Raw genomic sequence first — 19,232 nt, forward strand, 5'->3', positions numbered from 1 at the left:
CCTCCCCTTGGACAGGAAGGAACGCTGCTGGTTTGAGCGCAGAGTCAAAGAGGACATTTACGTGAAAAGGGAAAGACCATCTCTGAATCAAGGAGGGGGCCTAAGGGTACATCATTCGCCATCTTACAATGCTGTGATTGCAGCCATTCCCCAACTCTCTGTGAATGGTGCTCATGGCCATTGATCAGTGGTCTTTGATCAGTGGGTTTTGGTCAGTGGTTGTTGATCAATGGTCATGAGAATTTGCAAAATTAAGATTAAGGAACTGACCTCCCAGCCCATTGTTCCTTCAGTGGGCTGGTTTCAGTCATTATGCAAATGTACTGTTTATAAGATTGGGGAAACCTGCAGTCAGCTGAGACTGAAGAAGTCACTTGGATGAGTGACAAAATGTTTCTCCCACAAAACGCTATGTCCAGATGAACAGAATCAACTTTTTGGAGAATAATCTTGCATAGGTGTGGGGTGCCTCAAGATGCTTATACAAGAGATGCAGGAGTGTGACAACAGCATCATACAGTGAAGTGTCACTGTCCATATCGGTCAGCCATGTCTCGGTAAGCGCCATCAGACAAGCCTCCCTGTATTCCTGTAGATGAAGCACATTCCCTTGTAATTCATCCATTTTGTTCCTAAGAGATTGGACATTGGCCAGAAACATAGAAGGCAGAGGAACACGATTCTTCCTCCGAATCCTCACCAAGAATTATATCTGTCCGAGCATTAGAAGAGTCGTACATAGACAAACAGGACCACCGTAATCCAAGTAGTTCCTCGTGTGTATAAGTAATTGTCAGTGAGAGTGAATGACTCCAGGTGAATATCGCCAACAACAATAAAACTAAGGTGTAGAAGATCTCCATTTCGGCAAAAAAAACCTCATAAAAAGTTAAAACCATGGTTAAGAACAGAGTCTCGGTCGTTGTGTCCTTGGGCAAGACACTTCACCCGTTGCCTACTGGTGGTGGTCAGAGGGCCCGGTGGCACCAGTGTCCGGCAGCCTCGCCTCTGTCAATGCCCCCAGGGTGGCTGTGGCTACAATGTAGCTTGCCATCATCAGTGTGTGTAAATGGGTGGATGACTGGATGTGTAAAGCACTTTGGGGTCCTTAGGGACTAGTAAAGCGCTATACAAATACAGGCCATTTACCATATTATCTACTGTTCTTCCACTGATTCTAAGGTCTGTTTCGGGATATCTTATTTGGACTCTCTGACCCAGAGACTTATAGAAAACCATTATCATGTGTATGTAAGCGTGCAGCAGAAAAGGACCCTCAAGCGCTTTATGTCCACTCTTCAATATTTCAGCCCAGTCACCCACTCAGTCTTCGCCAACGAGTTGGCGCTCCGTGACCCTCAAAACACGGAGCGCCAACTTGCTATGAGCAGAATTGCTTTGTGTATAAATGAAATAACTAAAACAGCTTTATTTAATCATTTAAATCTAAAATCAAAAATTTTCAACCCTAACACAGGTCAACTGTAAAAAAGAATACCTTCATGGCTTAACTCCCTCCTTGGTCTGCTCTGATTGTTATCTGCCATTACTTTTGAGGATGAACTCTGTTGTTCTGATGATGCTCGTGCAGATGCCATATTTTTCTATAGGCAGTGCTGTAGTAGCTGAAAGAGCAATACAGACTTTCCAGCTTGCAGTTAGGTAGTCCACAATGTTCAAACCATTCTCAGTGAAAAACCAAACAAACTGGGGCTCGTCACTGATCAGGCCATCTGTCATTGAGTCTTAGAATCTCCGTACTGTTTAATTGGAGGAACGTAAGATGATGTTTTAAGACAGGTATACATTTTTTATACATGTCTACCCTGTTCACTGTGACTGCTAACTTCAGTTTATCACTATAAGGGTTGGCCTTAACTAATGCACGCGGCTTACTTACTGGAAAAATCACAAACACAACAAAAATTTAAATAAGGATAATAAGTTTATGCTTCTGTTATGCTGTAAAATTATGGTCTATTTATATGTATCTTGCACAAGTGTTTTAAGCAGGACAGTGTCAAAGTCATTTGGACTCTCGTGCTCTCCATGCTAGACTAATCAAACCTCTATTAAATTCTAAAAGCCTGGTGACAGAAGATGGGAAAAAGGAACAGGAATGTTGGACACACACCTGCAAGATGACAGGGACAAGATGTAGGAGACCAAGTACAGATACTTTTTCTAAAAGTTTTTTTTTCAGTGAAATATGTTTCGCTTAGTTAAAATCAAAATAACTGCAATTCTGACAGAAGTCATTGTGCACACGTATTTCAATGGCCTTCGCCTTTTCTTCAACTTCATTGATGGTTAACCATTACACATTTGATTCAAAAAACAGCCAAATCTTTTAGACGGATTGAGTTTAAACAGGTCTGTTTACTCTTCTTTGTTAGCAAATGGCATGGGTTATGTAAGGTTAATAACAGTGTGAACAAAACATTGGCAGCTTCACAGGTTTTAAACCACCACAGAATAAAACTGGGGACTTTTGTGTTAAAGTTCATTGTTTACGCACTTTTTGTGAACTAGAATAGAAAGCTCTCAAAAGCTCAGACAGCTTGTCCTAGTTAAGTGTAACAAATGCAGATGAGGACTCCACCCATATATGTATCATTTCAAAAGTTCCAGAAACTTCCAAGAATTAAAAAAAGACAATAAAACTGCAGAAACAGTCACAAATAATTTTAGATGTCATTTAATAAGACCAAGAAAGTCACAGTTTTCTTCATGTTCAAGCAACACAGTACAGTATTAAGGGCATAAGCAATGTGTCACCCACATGTAGCTCTGGCAGCTCAACACGGACATGGAACACATCTCAGTTGCTCAGACCATATGGCTTTGCAAAATGAAAACATGTCGATGTCACTGCTTAAAGTAAACGTTGCATACACGAGGTGCATTCATCATACAGACTCAAATCTGACAACAGGCAAAAGCTTTGTCACAGGTAGCCATAATCAAGAGATAGTGTTGAGAGATAAGATCGGAACAGAAGTAGCCTTGAACTTAATAAGTTGTTCTTCATACTTTTCGTGATTATGTCAAACACAAAGAGCTACATTAGAAATCAGTCAGTTTTAGTTAAATGGGAAAAGAACGGGCGCTCTGAGGTGAGGCAACGGGTTGATCGGCAAAGTTCTTGATGACATCCTCTTTCTATTTTAGCTCCAACTCCAGCCCAGTACAAGACTGAGAAGTAGCAGGCTCAGGGAGAAGCAGGTTGTGGAGGCGGAGGCCTTGATGCTCTGAGTCCAGACTTTCTGTGCAGGCTGCAGGCTTCTGTAGACGTTTATCATGATTGGTGATGAACTGTCGTTGAAGTGCAGTGTGGTGCTGAAGAGGTCAATCTGGTCATGAGACATATTTTGTTTCCAGTTAGCTGTATGAACCACTAACGGTGCATCTGTGCTCACAGCAATGACAATTAGGAGACACAAGGAAGAAATGAAATGACACCTACTAGATCTTTACTGACTTTAATTGGTTCCTTAAAAACGGTCCAGACCACCGCCTCCTGACAAGCGGGGGTCGTCAAGGATCCAAGGTAGCGGTAATACTTAGTGCGATCCACACCGACAAGCAGGTCGTCCAGGGAAAACCCGGCTGCAATTGAAACGTTCTGGCCTGAGGACAGAAACAAGACTTACATGAAGGAACTACGGGTGACACAATTTAGAGTCAGAAAGAGAAGAGGAGGTTTTCCACCAAAAAAAAAGTCACCTTTTTCTGTGATGTTGGGCAAGTAAGAAGCCAAATTGTGCCAGCTATCCGGCTGGCCAGTTGAGTTGCCTGACATTACCTGGAAGAAAAAGAAAGGGGTTTTGACGCATTCCCCATAACAGACGAGGAAAGAGACCCCCCCCCCCCCCCCCCCCCCAAAATAAATAAATAAATAAATAAATAAATAAAAAATCGAGTGGGGCCTCAATACTGAACAACACAGTAAGCATTACGTCATCTCGTGCACTGCTTCTCTCACCTCGATAAAGAAACCAAGCGCTGAAAGTCCGGTGGAGTCTTTGACGGCTAGATTTGTATTTCCATTGTAGGATGACTTGCTGTTCACAATATGCAGCTGCGAAAATGAAGTTATACAGACGTTTGCTTGTTTATTTCTGTTGGGTTTTTCTTTTTCTTTTTTGTTTTTTTTTACAGATTTAAAATTAATATATTCAAAAATACACCAAAATAACAAGAAAAAAAATGTGTACCTCCATAGGATAGCGCTTTCCATCCACTGTGTGCTCTGAGCCGGGGACAGAGGAGCCATTACCCCAGTGCAAGTGAAACTGGAGGCTGTCGTATTGCTCGGACAGGTCCCCTCCTGAAATCTTAACTCCGCTCTTAAGGGTCACTTGGACTGAAAGAAGGTGAAAAAACAAAAACACGATAAAGTTACACCTAACCTGCGAGGAGTCAAAGGAAAAATTCAGGCGCAAGGCCAGTGCGTTTAATTGCAGAAAAGATGAGGGCGCTAAAATCTAAGTGAGATACAAAGTTTACAGAAACCCCATGACAACACACTTTTGTAGCCACAAACTCCCGGTGCTCACCTGTGTCGCCAGTATTTGTCATTGACGTCATTGCGGAGGTGTCGTCATACTTCACAAAAGTGAATTCAGTCAGATTGGCGTTCGGTGTGGCTGATGCTGAGACGATGTCAATGGGTGACTGTCGGGTGCCGTTGCAATACTCCGGGAAAATTGTTGGCCAGGTTGTGTCATCTATAAACAGAAAGGACACGTAAAGTCACCGAGGAGGGGTCACTCGGTGGGCAACATTATAATAGATAATGGAGATATTGGGTACTTACTGCAGGATGGGAGGTGATAACACCAGGCTGGATGAAAAAAAAAAGAAGGGGGTGAAAAAACAGAACATTTAGATTCACATAATTAGAAATTCAGTGTAACAGTAAATTCCTAAATGAAGTACACACCTTTTGATTGGGAGTGAGCGGTGGGTACGAGGACGCACACAGCAAGGGTAACAACTTCAAACCACTTCATCTGAAACGACCAAAAAGCCACATTGTTTGGAATCGCATATATTTAAAAAAAAATAAATTAAATTAAATCAAAATAATCGGAAAAAAATGTACAACACAGAAAAGAATAATTGGTTAATTAATATAGTATTCCGATTCTGCATGAATGAATGAATTCATTAATTAACAGGTTACTATATGGAGTGACAAATTTACCTTTATATAAACTTTGACGATTAATTTCTAAAAGTTAACCAATTTTATTTGTAGTGCTGCAGTTTGCTGTTAATAGAGAAAAGAATGCAACAAATGCAGGTTTCTGACTGTAGCCTAATTTTTTCTTTTGTCCACTTCACCTGAGCAGCACAGTGTCTTACCTTTGATACACCTGTGCGTCCGTTCAGCCTGTTTTCAGATGCAGCTCACCTCTTTTTATTTCCTCAGTGCATCTTGCAGCTGGCCCGGCTCCACCTCCATGGGACACGTGAGTAGGTCTTTATCTCTCCGCAATAATTTCGCGGAAGTACGAGGGGGTATTATGGCGACTTTAATTTAGTGATGGGCAGATGAAGCCCCATGAAGCACTGAAGCTTTTCATCCAATTGGTTCACCCCAACGCGAAGCTTCATGAAGCTTCATTTGCTCTAGCAGGACACGTACTGGACGTAAAAATAATAGCTGGCATGAATTTGAAGAGTGTGGCATTTTGCACACAGCCTGTAAATGTCAACAACAAAAGGAGTGTGTAAAACATGTATATTGTAGTGATGGCAGTATACTGTGTATATTTATAGTGGCAGTATGGGAAATGATTATTTGGAAATGCTTGAAATGGAAATGATCATTTACTGTGAGGTGAGGTGTGGTTGGGGTGTGGACAGTGGTTGTGCTTTTGTAACGTTGAGGTATGGACAGCTACACACTGAGGCTTTGAGCCTCAGTCCTGCCTGTTCACATTTTATTCTGAAAAAAACTAAATTTTCACTGCTTTTATGACCTTTTTAGTGGGGAGAACATAGCTAGGATTTAATGATTTAACAAATCTTTTGAATCCTTTGTCCTCCACAATGCTAAATGGCTGGGAGTCCTCAATCACCATGCTGACCAGGTCTTCATCTATTTGAGATTGTTCTCCTGAGGAAAGACAATAAAGATAAAGCACAAATATAAATATCACACACGTAACTTATAACAGTTGTATGATATTGTTATATCATTTAGTAACATTACTGCATCCTATATTATCATTGCATTTGATGGCTCACCTGGTCTTGCTCCACGATCGGTGTCCCCCTTATTCTCATGCAAAGCTCTGTAGTGCCTAAGCATGGATGAGGTGTTGCTGTTATATCCCAGCTCCCTGGCACATAGCAAACACTTCACCTTGTACAAAAGTCAAGACAGCTCAACATAAATTGTATTGCACCATCAGTATCATGAAAATACATCTTCTGTAGAAATTTACATACCTTGTTGGGAGGAATAAGATCAAAATGTTCCCACACAGGGGAGGACATCCTCCTCTTCTTAGCTGGCTCCATTCTCTCCTGACTTTCCTCACTCTCATAAACCTCCATACGGTCTCCAAACTCTCACTAACCGCAACTCTCCATCAAACACCCACATTTTTGAATGAAGTCTGAGGGGTTTATATCGCTGTCATATCTCGCGGCAAAGTTCGAACCACTTCATGAACCAGTCACGTGGTACAGCCGGGCAGCGAGGCTTCGGACGTCATCATTTTCAGCTCCTCCCATAAATGAAGCAAGCCTCGATACGCGCTTCGCGGAAACGCCCCCTCCATTACTCGACACACGCTCCGAAGCCTCGATACAGAACGTCCCATCACTACTTTAATTTTAAAAAAAAGAAAGAAAAATCGACCTTTTTAAGAATAAAGTCTACATTTCGAGATTAAAGTCGTAATTCTGTTTTGAGAAAAAAAAAGTGGAGATGTATGTCGTTATTTCAAGACAAACTGGCGAGTTAGTGAAATCGTATTTCAGAATCGGTTTTCGTAACAAGGAAAGAAATCTTTTTTTTCTTTTAGCACATTAACAAATTGTGGTTGTCATTATAAGGACGTTGAAAAGATAAAGAAAGCTGCATCTTGGTCAGACAAAAAACCCACACAACTTATGGTTATGATGGTTACAGCCTCATGGAATAAAGAGGATGCATGTTTTATAACAAGACGGCTGATCAGTCTCAACAAGGCATTTTGTAAATGGTATATGTCATCCAGGGAAGGACGGATGTTGTTTTACTTTGCTGTGTTTTAATGTGAAGTGTGCTTATTTATTTTTTATATTGCATGTTTTGGTTATATCTTGTGGAGTGTTTTATTTATCCTGCATGTTTTGGTTGCATCTGTCAATTTGTCCTGGAGAGACTCCGCCCTTTTTCCCGTTTTACTAATTTGACACACCTGAGAGGAAAGGGAGTGGTAATTTCAGAATCAGAATCAGAATCAGAATACTTTATTGATCCCTGGGGGAAATTATTTTTTGTTACAGTGCTCCATTATAAACCAACATTAAGACAAGACAGACAATATGCTAACTAAGAATAGTACAATATATACATATATATACATACATACATACATACATAAGTCACTTATAAATAAATAGTTGGAAAAGAAACATGTGTAGCTGTAGCAGCAAACAGTGTGTTAAGTGGATGCGTTGTACAGGGAGATGGCCACAGGCAGGAATGATTTCCTGTGTCGTTCAGTGGTGCTTTTCGGTAATCTCAGTCTCTCACTGAACGAGCTCCTGTGACTGACCAACATGTCATGGAGTGGGTGGGAGGTGTTATCCAACATTGTCTTTATCTTGGACAGCATCCGCCTCTCCGACACCACCTTGAGGGAGTCCAGCTCCATCCCCACAACATTGCTGGCCTTACGGATCAGTTTATTAAGTCTGTTGGCATCTGCGACCCTCAGCCTGCTCCCCCAGCATGCAACAGCATAGAGGATCGCACTGGCCACCACAGACTCATAGAAAATCCTCAGCATTTTCTGGCAGATGTTGAAGGACCTCAGTCGCCTCAAAAAATAGAGACGACTCTGGCCCTTCCTGTAAAGTGCTGTGGTGTTTTTAGCCCAGTCCAGTTTATTGTCAATGTGTACTCCAAGGTATTTATAGTCCTCCACAATGTCAACACTGACCCCCTGAATTGAAACAGGGGTCAAGTGTTTCCTGGTCTTCCTGAAGTCCACGATCAGTTCCTTGGTCTTTGCCACGTTGAGCTGCAGATGATTCTGCTCACACCACGTGACAAAGGAGTCGACCACAGCCCGGTACTCTGTCTCATCATCCCTGCTGATGCATCCAACCACCGCAGAGTCATCAGAAAACTTCTGAAGATGGCAGGTCTCTGTGCAGTGGCTGAAGTCTGTGGTGTAGAGGGTGAAGAGGAAGGGGGAGAGGACAGTCCCCTGTGGTGCCCCTGTGTTGCTAATCACCTTGTCAGACACACACTGTGGGAGACGTACATATTGTGGTCTTCCTGTCAGGTAATCAACAATCCAGGACACCAGAGAAGCATCCACCTGCATCGCTGCTAACTTATCACCCAGGAGGGTCGGCCTGATGGTGTTGAAAGCACTGGAAAAGTCAAAAAACATGACCCTCACAGTGCTCGCCGGCTGGTCCAGATGGGTGTAGACACGATTGAGCAGGTAGATGATGGCGTCCTCTGTTCCGAGACGAGGCTGATAAGCGAACTGAAGGGGATCCAGATGTGGTCTTACTATGGGTCGCAGCTGGTCCAGGATGAGCCTTTCCAGGGTCTTCATGATGTGGGAGGTCAGTGCCACGGGCCTGTAATCCTGGGGGCCACTGGGACGAGGCGTCTTTGGTACAGGGACGAGGCATGATGTCTTCCACATCACCGGGACCCTCTGCAGACTCAGACTCAGCATAAACAGTTTATGAAAGACTCCACACAGCTGGGGGGCACAGGCCTTGAGGACAAGGGGACTCACTCCGTCTGGTCCAGCAGACTTGCCTGAGTGAAGTCTCCTCATTTGCATCTCAACCTGGTATTGAGTGAAGGTGATGGGTGGGGGAGGGGTGTCAGGAATCTCACAGGAGGCAACATGTGAAGAGAGAGGCTGGCACAGTGGTGTGGGTCTGGATTCCAGGCTGACTACAGGTGAGGTTGTGGGGGTGGGAGCAGACACTGTGGTGTCGAATCTATTGAAAAACAGATTCAACTCGTCGGCTCTATTCTCACCTCCCTCAGCTCCCCTGCTGTTGGTTGGCCTGAATCCAGTGATGGTCTTCATGCCCCTCCACACCTCTCTCATGCTGTTCTGCTGGAGTTTCCACTCCAGCTTCCTCCTGTAATTGTCCTTAGCCTCTCTGATCTTGTCCTTTAGTAACACCTGGACCTTCCTCACCTCCTCTTTGTTGCCCCCTCTGAAAGCCCTCTTCTTGTTGTTGAGGAGGGCTTTGATGTCCTTAGTCACCCACGGCTTGTTATTTGGGTAACAATGAACAGTCTGAGCTGGAACAATGGAGTCGGTGCAGAAAGTTATGTAGTCTGTGATACACTCAGTAAGCCCATTGATGTCCTCGGCGTGAGGCTCACAGAGTGTTTCCCAGTCGGTCACCTCGAAACAGCCCTGTAGTTCCGCTATTGCCTCCTCTGACCACCTCCTAACAGTCCTGGTGGTCACAGGTTCCCTCCTCACAATTGGCACATAGCGGGGGGTGAGGTGAATCAGGTTATGATCTGACCTACCAAGTGGGGGGAGGGAGGAGGAGCTGTATGCATCCTTGACGTTAGCATACAGTAAGTCTAAAGTTTTCTCTCCCCTGGTGGGACAGTCCACATATTGTTTGAATGTTGGTAGTGTATTGTCCAGTGATACATGGTTGAAGTCACCCGAGATCACAATAAAGGCACTTGGGTGCTGAGTCTGTAGCCGAGCTATGGCAGAGTGGATAGTGTCACATGCAGCTGTGGGGTTAGCAGAGGGGGGAACATAAACAGCCACCAAGATGACGTGAGAGAATTCCCTGGGTAAATAATACGGCCTGAGTCCAACAGCACACAGTTCAGTGTCCGGGCAACAAATCCTTTCTTTGATTGTTATGTTGGCAGGGTTACACCACCGGTTGTTAACTAAAACAGCAAGCCCACCTCCTTTACGCTTACCGCTAGCGATGCTGTCCCTGTCCGCCCGAACAGTGTGGAAGCCTTCCACGGAAGCATTCTCATCGGGAATGTCCTGGTGCAGCCATGATTCGGTGAAACACATCAGGCTACACTCTCGGTATTCCCTCTGACTCCGTACCAGTGCTGAGAGCTCGTCGATTTTACTTGCCAACGATCGCACATTTCCCATCACGATAGACGGCAGACACGGTTTAAACCTCCTCCTCGCTTCGAGCCTCCGCTGTCTCACCGTCACCTTTTTTCTTCTCTTCTGTCCTTGACCTCTGCATCCCCGATGTGTTTTCCTCCAAATTTCAGCTGGTACTTCTGCGGGCACTTCTGCGGGCCTGGCCAGCGAGCCGGCCGGCATCAGGGCGATCAGCTGATCTCTGGAGTAAACAGTCCGTGCGTGTAGGAGATGTGCCGCGGTCCCGTTCCATGATAAAAGTAACAGTTCCACGGCCACCAGAAGAACAAAAACTCTCTCAATCCACATGATTGAGTAAGAGATAGAAAACGGAGGAAAATACAAGTCAGAAAAAAAAAAGAATACATAAGAAAAAAGAGCTAAACTAAGAGAAAAGCAGGAGCGACTGTAACAGGCTGCACGCTGGTTGGCGCATGCGCACTACAATTTACAGAGAGTGCTCAGTGACACATAAGACTGTGTGGAGCTTGGCGTTCAGAGGAGGAGGAGGAGGAGGAGGAGGAGGAGGATGATGATGATGATGATGATGATGAGGAGGAGGAGGAGGATGATGATACAGATACAGATACAGCGCCAGCAAGCAGGGACGCGGAGCGAGCGGTTCGACTGCTGCAGCAACAGGAGGCCAGATTACACGTCTGCGGGAAATTGGAGGCGGCATATATGGGCCGGTGCCGATTGGCGGTTACAAAGAAACGACAGGCAGAGTTGAGAGCTCTGCCCACCCGAGGTAAGTCTTTTGACCTGTCCCCTTTAATGAATGATAGCTGCCTAAAACAGTAGTGACTGCCGCTGCCTTTCTTTCTTTAGCGCACTGGGGCGCAGAACGCGGAGAGGAAGGCGAGGACGCTGCCGGGTTTCCCTTCTGCACCGCTCCACTGGATTTTTAATTCTTTGTGACTTTTATACCGTGGCGGACGCCACTGGACTTTTAATGTTGTTTTTTATTCATTTTTATTGTGTTGTCCCCTGGCCAGGGTTGTTTTCATTCATTTTATATTTTTAACAATTTAAATATAATAAATTATATTTTAACTATACAGTTTTTAATTCGTGTGCTTTCCCTTGGCGGCTCCACTGCTCTGTCCCTTTGGAGGAAGGTTTCCCTCCATTAAAAAACACTGTGGAAATAAAATCACCTTCGCTCCGTTACATATAGCAAACTTTTTTTCCTCAAAATACTTTCTTGAATTCAATTTCAAAATGATCACAATGATATTTTTTTCTTAATGTGGTGATTTCATTTATTGTTATACTCAAGGAAGAACTGTGCAGTGAACAAGAATCTCCTCTGTCTGTATAGCCCTCAGAGAGCACTAAGATCATCGGGCCAACTGCTCTTAGTGCAACCCAGGGGCGGAGCGTGGGGGTGGCTTACTGGGCTTAAGCCCGGGTTATTTTGTCAGAAGCCCGGGGTCTTTTGGAGTGTAATTTTTCATAGTTAGATGCCTGGCTGACAACTGTATAAAACAAAAAGTACACACAATATTCAAAGCACATAGTGCACACTGTGGGAATTTACGACTGTGCATGAATCCCCCCTGATATTGGTATGATTCGAGCTCAGACACTAAGCAACTGAGCGAGGGGGCGGGACAGCTGCTGCCAGCAGTGAGTGCGCTGTTGGAGAAACGGAACCAGCCATACTAAGGAGAGCTTAAGTTTGACCAGGTACCAAAGAAAATCATTCGTACTGTACAAATAATGTAAATATGACGGTGCATCACGAAAGATTGATATCAAACTGATCACTTGACCAATATTACGTTACTTGCTCTTCGAGTGAATCAACAAATGGCGAAATGAAAAGCCGAACAAATGCTGTTTCTTTAGAGAGTCTTAGCTTACGTGTGTGTATTTCATATTTTCAGTTCTTACCCTCCCCGACTAAATCGGTTTCAGTTATGCACTGAAATATAAGAATGGACATTAGAGGGTTCTTTCAAAGAAAAAACTCAGGTAAATGTTATTTTATATATTATGCTTTGTATGTTGTTCAGTATATTTCTATGCAAAACAAGAGGGATTTCAGTACACAGCAGGATGTTCACATTTGTAACCAGATATTTACATACACTTTAGGGAGAAAACATAAAACATTTTTACTGTACAACATCAATTTAGAGTAAACTTTTGTTTTAGATAAATATTGAAATATATTTTGAATTAGTTAAATGTCAGAATAAAGAGAGACAGAACTGTCTATTTATTATCACTTTCATCATATTAAGGAGTACATATACACTAAGTTTATTGTTAATTAATAAGAAAACTCCAGACGATTCCATTCTGAGCTGAAGAAGCTTCTGATAGGTTAGTAGAGTCCATGTGAGTAAGTTGGTGGCACAGCTGTGGATGCATATAAGGCAAAACACAGAGCCTGTTTCTGTGACATGGGAAAATCAAGAGATATCAACCAAAACACCAGGAAAAGAACTGTAGAGCTCCATAAGTGTGGCTCAGTTTGAATACAATTTGGTGCCATTTGCTATTAAGAAATACAGATAGTTTCTCTCTTTACTCTTAAAGTTAACAAATATGTTTTTATATTTATCAATCTAAAAAAATAAACATTTTGTCTGATTTGATGTTACAATTAAAAAAGTGTTTTTATATGAAGAGTAAATATCTGGTTTCAACTGTATATTTGATGATTGTCAGCACAAAGAGGGAGAGAGAGGAGAACGAGGACAGAACAGAGAGGGAACAAGAGCAGGTGAGACACACATGTTAGCCAAATGGTCGTTTACCAAAAGTATCACCGTATCATAGGTACTCATGTATCTCGTACCTAGTGTTTCTTTTTAGGTTTGTTATTTTTCAAATTCTGTATTTATTAAGTTCTGCAGGCTTGTTTGCACAACAAGGCTAAATAATTATATAAACTTTTCTCAATCTAAATATTGTACTTTGGTAGAATTAAAAAACAAGTGTAGTGCAGGTCTATGATGATTTTTAGTGCTATCATCTAGTTCTGATTGTGGTTCTGTCTTGGTTAAGTCCTCAGTAGTCCTGATTTTGAACTGTTGTAGTCCTGTTTTAATTCTGGATCAGTTCTGGGTCTGGTTGAATTGGGGTTTAGTCCCTGTGTCTTGATACAGCCCTGACCTTGTTCTGCCTCGCTGCTTAATTAAAAAACTAGTTTAAGGTGTCCTGCACATGTGATATATATTTTTCCCTATATGAAGTCATTCTTTTTTGAACAAAACTCAAAACAGAGCCTATTAATCTTTCAGTCATTTCTACACCCCCCCCCCCCCCCCCCCAAAAAAAAAGAAAAAAAAGAAAAATCCCACATGCATACTACCCTTTGGGCTAAGCCCCGGGTGTTTCAAATGTCTGGCTCCGCCTCTGGTGCAACCTAGGTCTCGGCTGAAGACCAGAGGAGACCGTGCCTTTGCCGTTGCCGCACCCAGGTTATGGAATACTCTTCCTCTTCATATTCGCGCATCAGATTCCATTCAGTCTTTTAAATCACGTCTAAAAACGTATTTGTTTAACCTGGCATTCAAGGCGAATTAGGGTAATTTACATCTGGCTTTGCATTTAGATTATGTAATTATTTTATTTATATCTGTAATTTATATTTTATATTGTGATTTTTATCTGTATCATGATTTTACTGGAAAGCACTTTGGTGTACTTTGGTCTTTAAAAATGTGCTATATAAATAAATTTTGATTGATTGAAGAATGACAACCGTTTGACTGTTACACTGCGTGTGCGTGTGCGGGGGAGAATCACAGTCTATTTGTGTTTTTGAATGATTGTGTGCAGGGGTGGTCCTAGCCTGTCTGGTGCCCTGAGTGAACTGTCCTTCCCCCAAACAAACACTACTTTTCTCTTATTTTCCAAACTGAGGGCCTGATGGCTTCGATCTTTTCTTGTCCATCTTCCATCAGTAATTTTCCACTCCAATATCAACACCAAACCCCACTTTAGCTGATCAACATTTAGCAAGCTAACCTTCATCAGATTAACACACCTTTAATAAGTAAATCCAATATGTTTTTAAATATATTCTACTTAACATTTTCCATAATCAGTGTTGGGACTAACACGTTATTAAGTAACGCGTTACAGTAACTACGTTATTATTGTGGTAACGAGCACGGTAACTAGTTATTATGCCAAAATCAGGAACGTGTTAGTCGTTACTGGGATTTAGATAGGGTCATTACTTTGTGTGGTGGCTATCGCGGAGCTTCCACAGATTCAGTAACATTAGCAAGTGGTGGAGACCAGCAGGTGGATGAGGGAAAGGGGAGGCAGGAGGAGGAGAGACCCGAGGTGGCCGCTGGTCCGAGTGTCAGGTGAACTGAACTTCAGGTAAGAAGTTATGACCTGCAGTCTATCTGGGTCAGATATAAACCAAGTTTAGGTGGAGTTTATTTTCATTATGCTGACTTTTTCCGTTCTGCGTACTAGCTAGCATGACGGTATTTCTATACAGCTGGGTGGGTGCTATGATGTTGAACTTTATTTTGTTCATAAGGTTAGTTAGCAGAGTTGCCAACCATCCCGTAAAAAACAGAATCGCCTCATATTCAGAGAAAATATTACGCGTTTCGTATCAAGGTGAAAAGGAACGCAGTTTGTCCTGTACTTCAGCTAGAATGTCAGCGTCTCTACCACCTCAGACACTTGAGAGACTTCCAACTGCCCTCCAAGGTGCTCAGGAACTTTTACTCGTGCACCATAGAGAGCATCCTGACGGGAAACACCTTAACCTGGTTCGGGAACAGCACCATGCAGGACAGACGAGCTCTACAGAGGGTTGTGCGATCAGCTGAGCGCACCATCCGCTCCGAGCTCCCTGACCTGCACTCAATCTACAGCAGGCGGTGCTGGACCAAGGCCAGGAAGATCGTGAAGGACCTCAGCCATCCCAACAACAGACTGTTCTCTCTGTTGAGGTCACGAAAGCGATTCCGCTCCCTGAAGACCAACACAGAGAGACTGAGGAGGAGCTTCAGGCGATACGGTCTCTCAATCACACCACCACACAGTACTGACCCACACATATAGTTCTTACACACACACTGAACATTCTGGACATTGTTTTCACTTCATCACTTAAATCACTTTAAGCATATTTGCAATGCACAAGACATAATGTGGATTGCACAACACTGGTCACTATATTCTTCATTTCCAGTTAATACTTGTACAGCTGCTGTTATTGTGTATATATTTATTTATTTATTTATATTTCTTCATACATTCTTATATAGTTCTATACTGTGTATTGTGTATTTTGTTGTACAGTTATTTTATTTTCAACTTTAATTTATATATTTTATCTTTTTCTTTCCCAGTTAAATTTACCCTTCATTCTAATTTGTGTTGTACAGTTATTTCATTTTTAACCTAATTTATATTTTATTCCTTCCTAGTTAAATTTACCCTTTTTAATTTTTCATATTTATTTCCTTTCTTATTCATAGCCTTTTCCTTATTTTTTTTTCTTTAGGTCACGAGCAGTTGTCTAAGCATTTCACTGCATATCGTACTGTGTATGACTGTGTACGTGACAAATGAAATTTGAATTTGAATTTTGAGAATGGAAAAAGACACAAAGCTGGAGTTATTCTGTCTTTGCTGCACAGCTGCCTCTTCTTCTCTCATTCTCTCCCCCTCCCTCTCCTGTTTCTACTTCAATCATGAAACTGATCAATGATCAGCTGATCAGCTTTTCTCTCTTGTTTGTTTATCACCCACTTTGCGCCAGAAAGAGGAAACCAGCGGATGTCACGCTAAACAACAGCAGCACGTTTAAGCTTGATCAGCTGTTGTTAGAATTTATTTAATATTAATTTCTAGTATCACCTGATGTTTGCTGGAGCCACAGCTGTAAAAGCTGCTGGTCATGTCGGTTTGGTTATCTGGTGAGAGGGAAACATGAAGACGAAACCAGGAGAAGTCCTTACTGAATCATCAGAGCTGAACAGGTGATAGAAAAACAGGTTTACCTTTTAGATCACATGAATGAGTTGAAGGGAAGTTATGACTGAGAGACAAATAACACCAGGATCCTTTTTTACGTAGCTGACAGCTGGTAACTGTGCAGAGGCGGATCTAGCAAAGTTTTGCCAGGGGGCCAGGTAGGGCATTAACAGGGAGAGGGGGGCACAAGGAAATACTTTTCTTTCTTATTCTCATTTAAAATATCTAGCTTTTAAAAAATAATTATCTGAATCTTACAACAAACGATTGATAGATTGATACATATATACCATCAAAACTGTGTACATCACTGTCACAACAGTGTTTGTTTTCATTCAAAGGCTTTATGATTTTTCCTGTAATGGCGGGCCGGTCTCTAGTCAGAATCCCCGGGCCGATTTTCTTTGTCCCAAACCAGCCCTGTATGCAGCTCATCTGCAGTCTGGTGTTGCCTACACCTATTCGGAAGGCAGAATTTCCGAGTTCTGAGTACAATCGAAAGCACCACGACTGCAGTTTTTGTGTTGGATCTAAAAAGCGCACCTGACGCTGTGACGTAGGCTAGAATCATGGTGGCGGTCAACAACGGTCCAGGCGTGGGATTTCTCTCGTGGAAATATGCACATTATTTTTTTCTTTCTATTGGTAGGTGGCACAGTGCACTTGTGGCAAGTAAGCAAGCTAGAAGACTGACAGTCTTGCTGGGTATCCAGCTACGGAAGCAAGACATTTACAAGAGAATTCTGAGAAAAACCAAAGTTACTTTCCCTAGTAACTAGTTACTTTGGAAGTAACGAGTAACATGAAGTAACTAAGTTACTTTTGATAGAAGTAACTATTAATGTAACTAAGTTACTAATTTAAAGTAACTAACCCAACACTGTCCATAATTGACCTTAACTGGGTGGAAACTTTAGAGTGACCCATGCAGGTGTAACATGTTTAAGAGTTTAAAAAGTAAAGTGAGAGTGACAGTTGAAGCATAATTCATTTTCCACAGTTGAATTCCCCCCAAAAACAAATGATATCACTTCCTATAAATGGCTTTTATGGAATTTTAGGGTTTTTTATAGCAATAAAGCACATTCTAACAGGGTGGAAAATTACTACTGGGACAAGTAGTACAGTATGAAGAAAAAAGTAAATAAGTAAATAAGTTTTACCAGATTTATTTCCATAATAAAATAAAGTTTAGTCTAGTCAATAGAATTGATATAAATACAGGGTGGGCTATTTATATGGATACACCATAATAAAATGGGAATGGTTGGTGATATTAAAGTCCTGTTTGTGGCACATTAGTATATGTGAGGGGGCAAACTCCTCAATATGGGTGGGGACCATAGTGGCCATTTAGAAGTCGGCCATCTTGGATACAACTTTTGTTTTTTCAATAGGAAGAGGGCCATGTGACTAATCAAACTTATTGGTAATGTCACAAGAAAAAACGTGGTGTGCTTGGTTTCAACATAACTTTATTCTTTCATGAGTTATATACAATGTTTGACCACTTATAAAATGTGTTCAATGTGCTGCCCATTGTGTTGGATTGTCAATGCAACCCTCTTCTCCCACTCTTCACACACTGATAGCAACACTGCAGGAGAAATGCCGGCACAGGCATCCAGTATCCGTAGTTTCAGGTGCTTTACATCTCGTGTCTTCACACCATAGACAATTGCCTTCAGATGACCCCAAAGATAAAAGTCTAAGGGGGTCAGATCGGGAGACCTTGGGGGCCATTCAACTGGACCACGACGACCAATCCACTTTCCAGGAAACTGTTCATCTAGGAATGCTCGGACCTGGCACCCATAATGTGGTGGTGCGCCATCTTACTGGAAAACCTCAGGGAACGTGCCAGCTTCAGTGCATAAAGAGGGAAACACATCATCATGTAGTAATTTCAAATATCCAGTGATTGATGAAGAATGGACCCACTATCGTTGTACCCCATATACCACACCAAACCATCACTTTTGTTGTGCCAACAGTCTTGGAGGGATCCATCCAATGTGGGTTAGTGTCAGACCAATAGCGGTGGTTTTGTTTGTTAACGTCACCATTCACATAAAAGTTTGCCTCATCACTGAACAAAATCTTCTGCGTGAACTGAGAGTCCTGTTCCAATTTTTTGTTTTGCCCATTCTGCAAATTCTGTGCGCCGATCTGGGTCATCCTCATTGAGATGCTGCAGGAGCTAGAGTTTGTAAGGTTGCCATTTGTGAGTAGCTAATATCCACCGAAGAGATGTTCGACTAATGCCACTCTCCAGTGACATGCGGCAAATGCTACGCTGTGGGCTCTTGCTGAATGAAGCTAGGACAGCCACTGATGTTTCTTCATTAGTGACAGTTTTCATGAAACTTAGCAAACAGTTTGCTAACTGTAGCATGGGAGATGGGTGGTCTCGTAAGTTGTCTTGCATTGAAATCTGCTGCAATGACCCGGTTAATGCGTTCACTAGATATCAACATGATTTCGATCCGCTCTTCACATGTTTATTTTATTTATTTTTTTATTTATTAACCTTTATTTAACCAGGAAGATCCCATTGAGATTAAAAACCTCTTTTTCAAGGGAGACCTGGCCAAGATAGGCAGCAGATGTCTCACAGTTACAGAAATTACTCAAACACAAGCAGCAATAACACACATGCAACAATAAGTGAAAGAATACAAATAAAATAAAAAATAAATAATGTTAACCTCTTCGACATGTCAATGGCTGTGAACAAAGAGAAACCTGTAAGTAACTCATGAAAGAATAAAGTTACATTAAAACCAAGCACACCATTGTTTTTCTTGTGACATTACCAATAAGTTTGATGTGTCATATGGCCCTCTTCCTATTGAAAAAACAAAAGTTGTATCCAAGATGGCCGACTTCTAAATGGCCACCATGGTCACCACC

At 42.2% G+C, this 19,232-nt stretch overlaps 2 protein-coding genes across 3 annotated transcripts; both read right to left on the bottom strand.

Annotated features, from left to right (window-relative positions):
* Positions 1-2,426: 2,426 nt before the first annotated feature.
* Positions 2,427-5,454, bottom strand: LOC309712765 (carbonic anhydrase 4-like). 2 transcript variants are annotated; one of them, XM_082543831.1, is made up of 9 exons: positions 5,371-5,454; positions 4,946-5,015; positions 4,820-4,846; positions 4,560-4,730; positions 4,218-4,366; positions 3,986-4,081; positions 3,727-3,805; positions 3,482-3,630; positions 2,427-3,353 (listed from the first exon to the last, which is right to left on the bottom strand). In XM_082543831.1, exons 2-9 carry the CDS (start codon positions 5,013-5,015, stop codon positions 3,168-3,170), a joined length of 927 nt encoding a protein of 308 aa, XP_082399957.1. In that variant the 5' UTR covers positions 5,371-5,454; the 3' UTR covers positions 2,427-3,167. The 2 variants fall into 2 exon arrangements, with proteins under 2 accessions (XP_082399957.1, XP_082399956.1); XM_082543830.1 differs by having other exon boundaries at positions 3,467-3,630.
* Positions 5,455-5,966: 512 nt separating this feature from the next.
* Positions 5,967-16,118, bottom strand: LOC309713177 (uncharacterized protein; the record flags this gene model as incomplete). The annotated part of the gene is made up of 4 exons (XM_082544578.1): positions 16,091-16,118; positions 6,463-6,841; positions 6,259-6,376; positions 5,967-6,127 (listed from the first exon to the last, which is right to left on the bottom strand). The coding sequence occupies exons 2-4, from the start codon at positions 6,568-6,570 to the stop codon at positions 5,967-5,969; spliced, it is 387 nt and encodes a 128-aa protein (XP_082400704.1). The 5' UTR covers positions 6,571-6,841; positions 16,091-16,118.
* Positions 16,119-19,232: the final 3,114 nt, after the last annotated feature.

This window comes from Aulonocara stuartgranti, assembly GCF_965226115.1.
Source record: "Aulonocara stuartgranti genome assembly, chromosome: 8".
Classification (NCBI taxonomy): Eukaryota; Metazoa; Chordata; class Actinopteri; order Cichliformes; family Cichlidae; genus Aulonocara; species Aulonocara stuartgranti.

Coding starts and splice junctions, on each gene's coding strand:
- LOC309712765 (XM_082543830.1), bottom strand. CDS start 5,015: ATGAAGTGGTTTGAAGTTGTTACCCTTGCTGTGTGCGTCCTCGTACCC. Junction 4,731..4,819: donor TTATCACCTCCCATCCTGCA/GTAAGTACCCAA, acceptor TTCTGTTTATAG/ATGACACAACCTGGCCAACA. Junction 4,082..4,217: donor GAAAGCGCTATCCTATGGAG/GTACACATTTTT, acceptor TCATTTTCGCAG/CTGCATATTGTGAACAGCAA.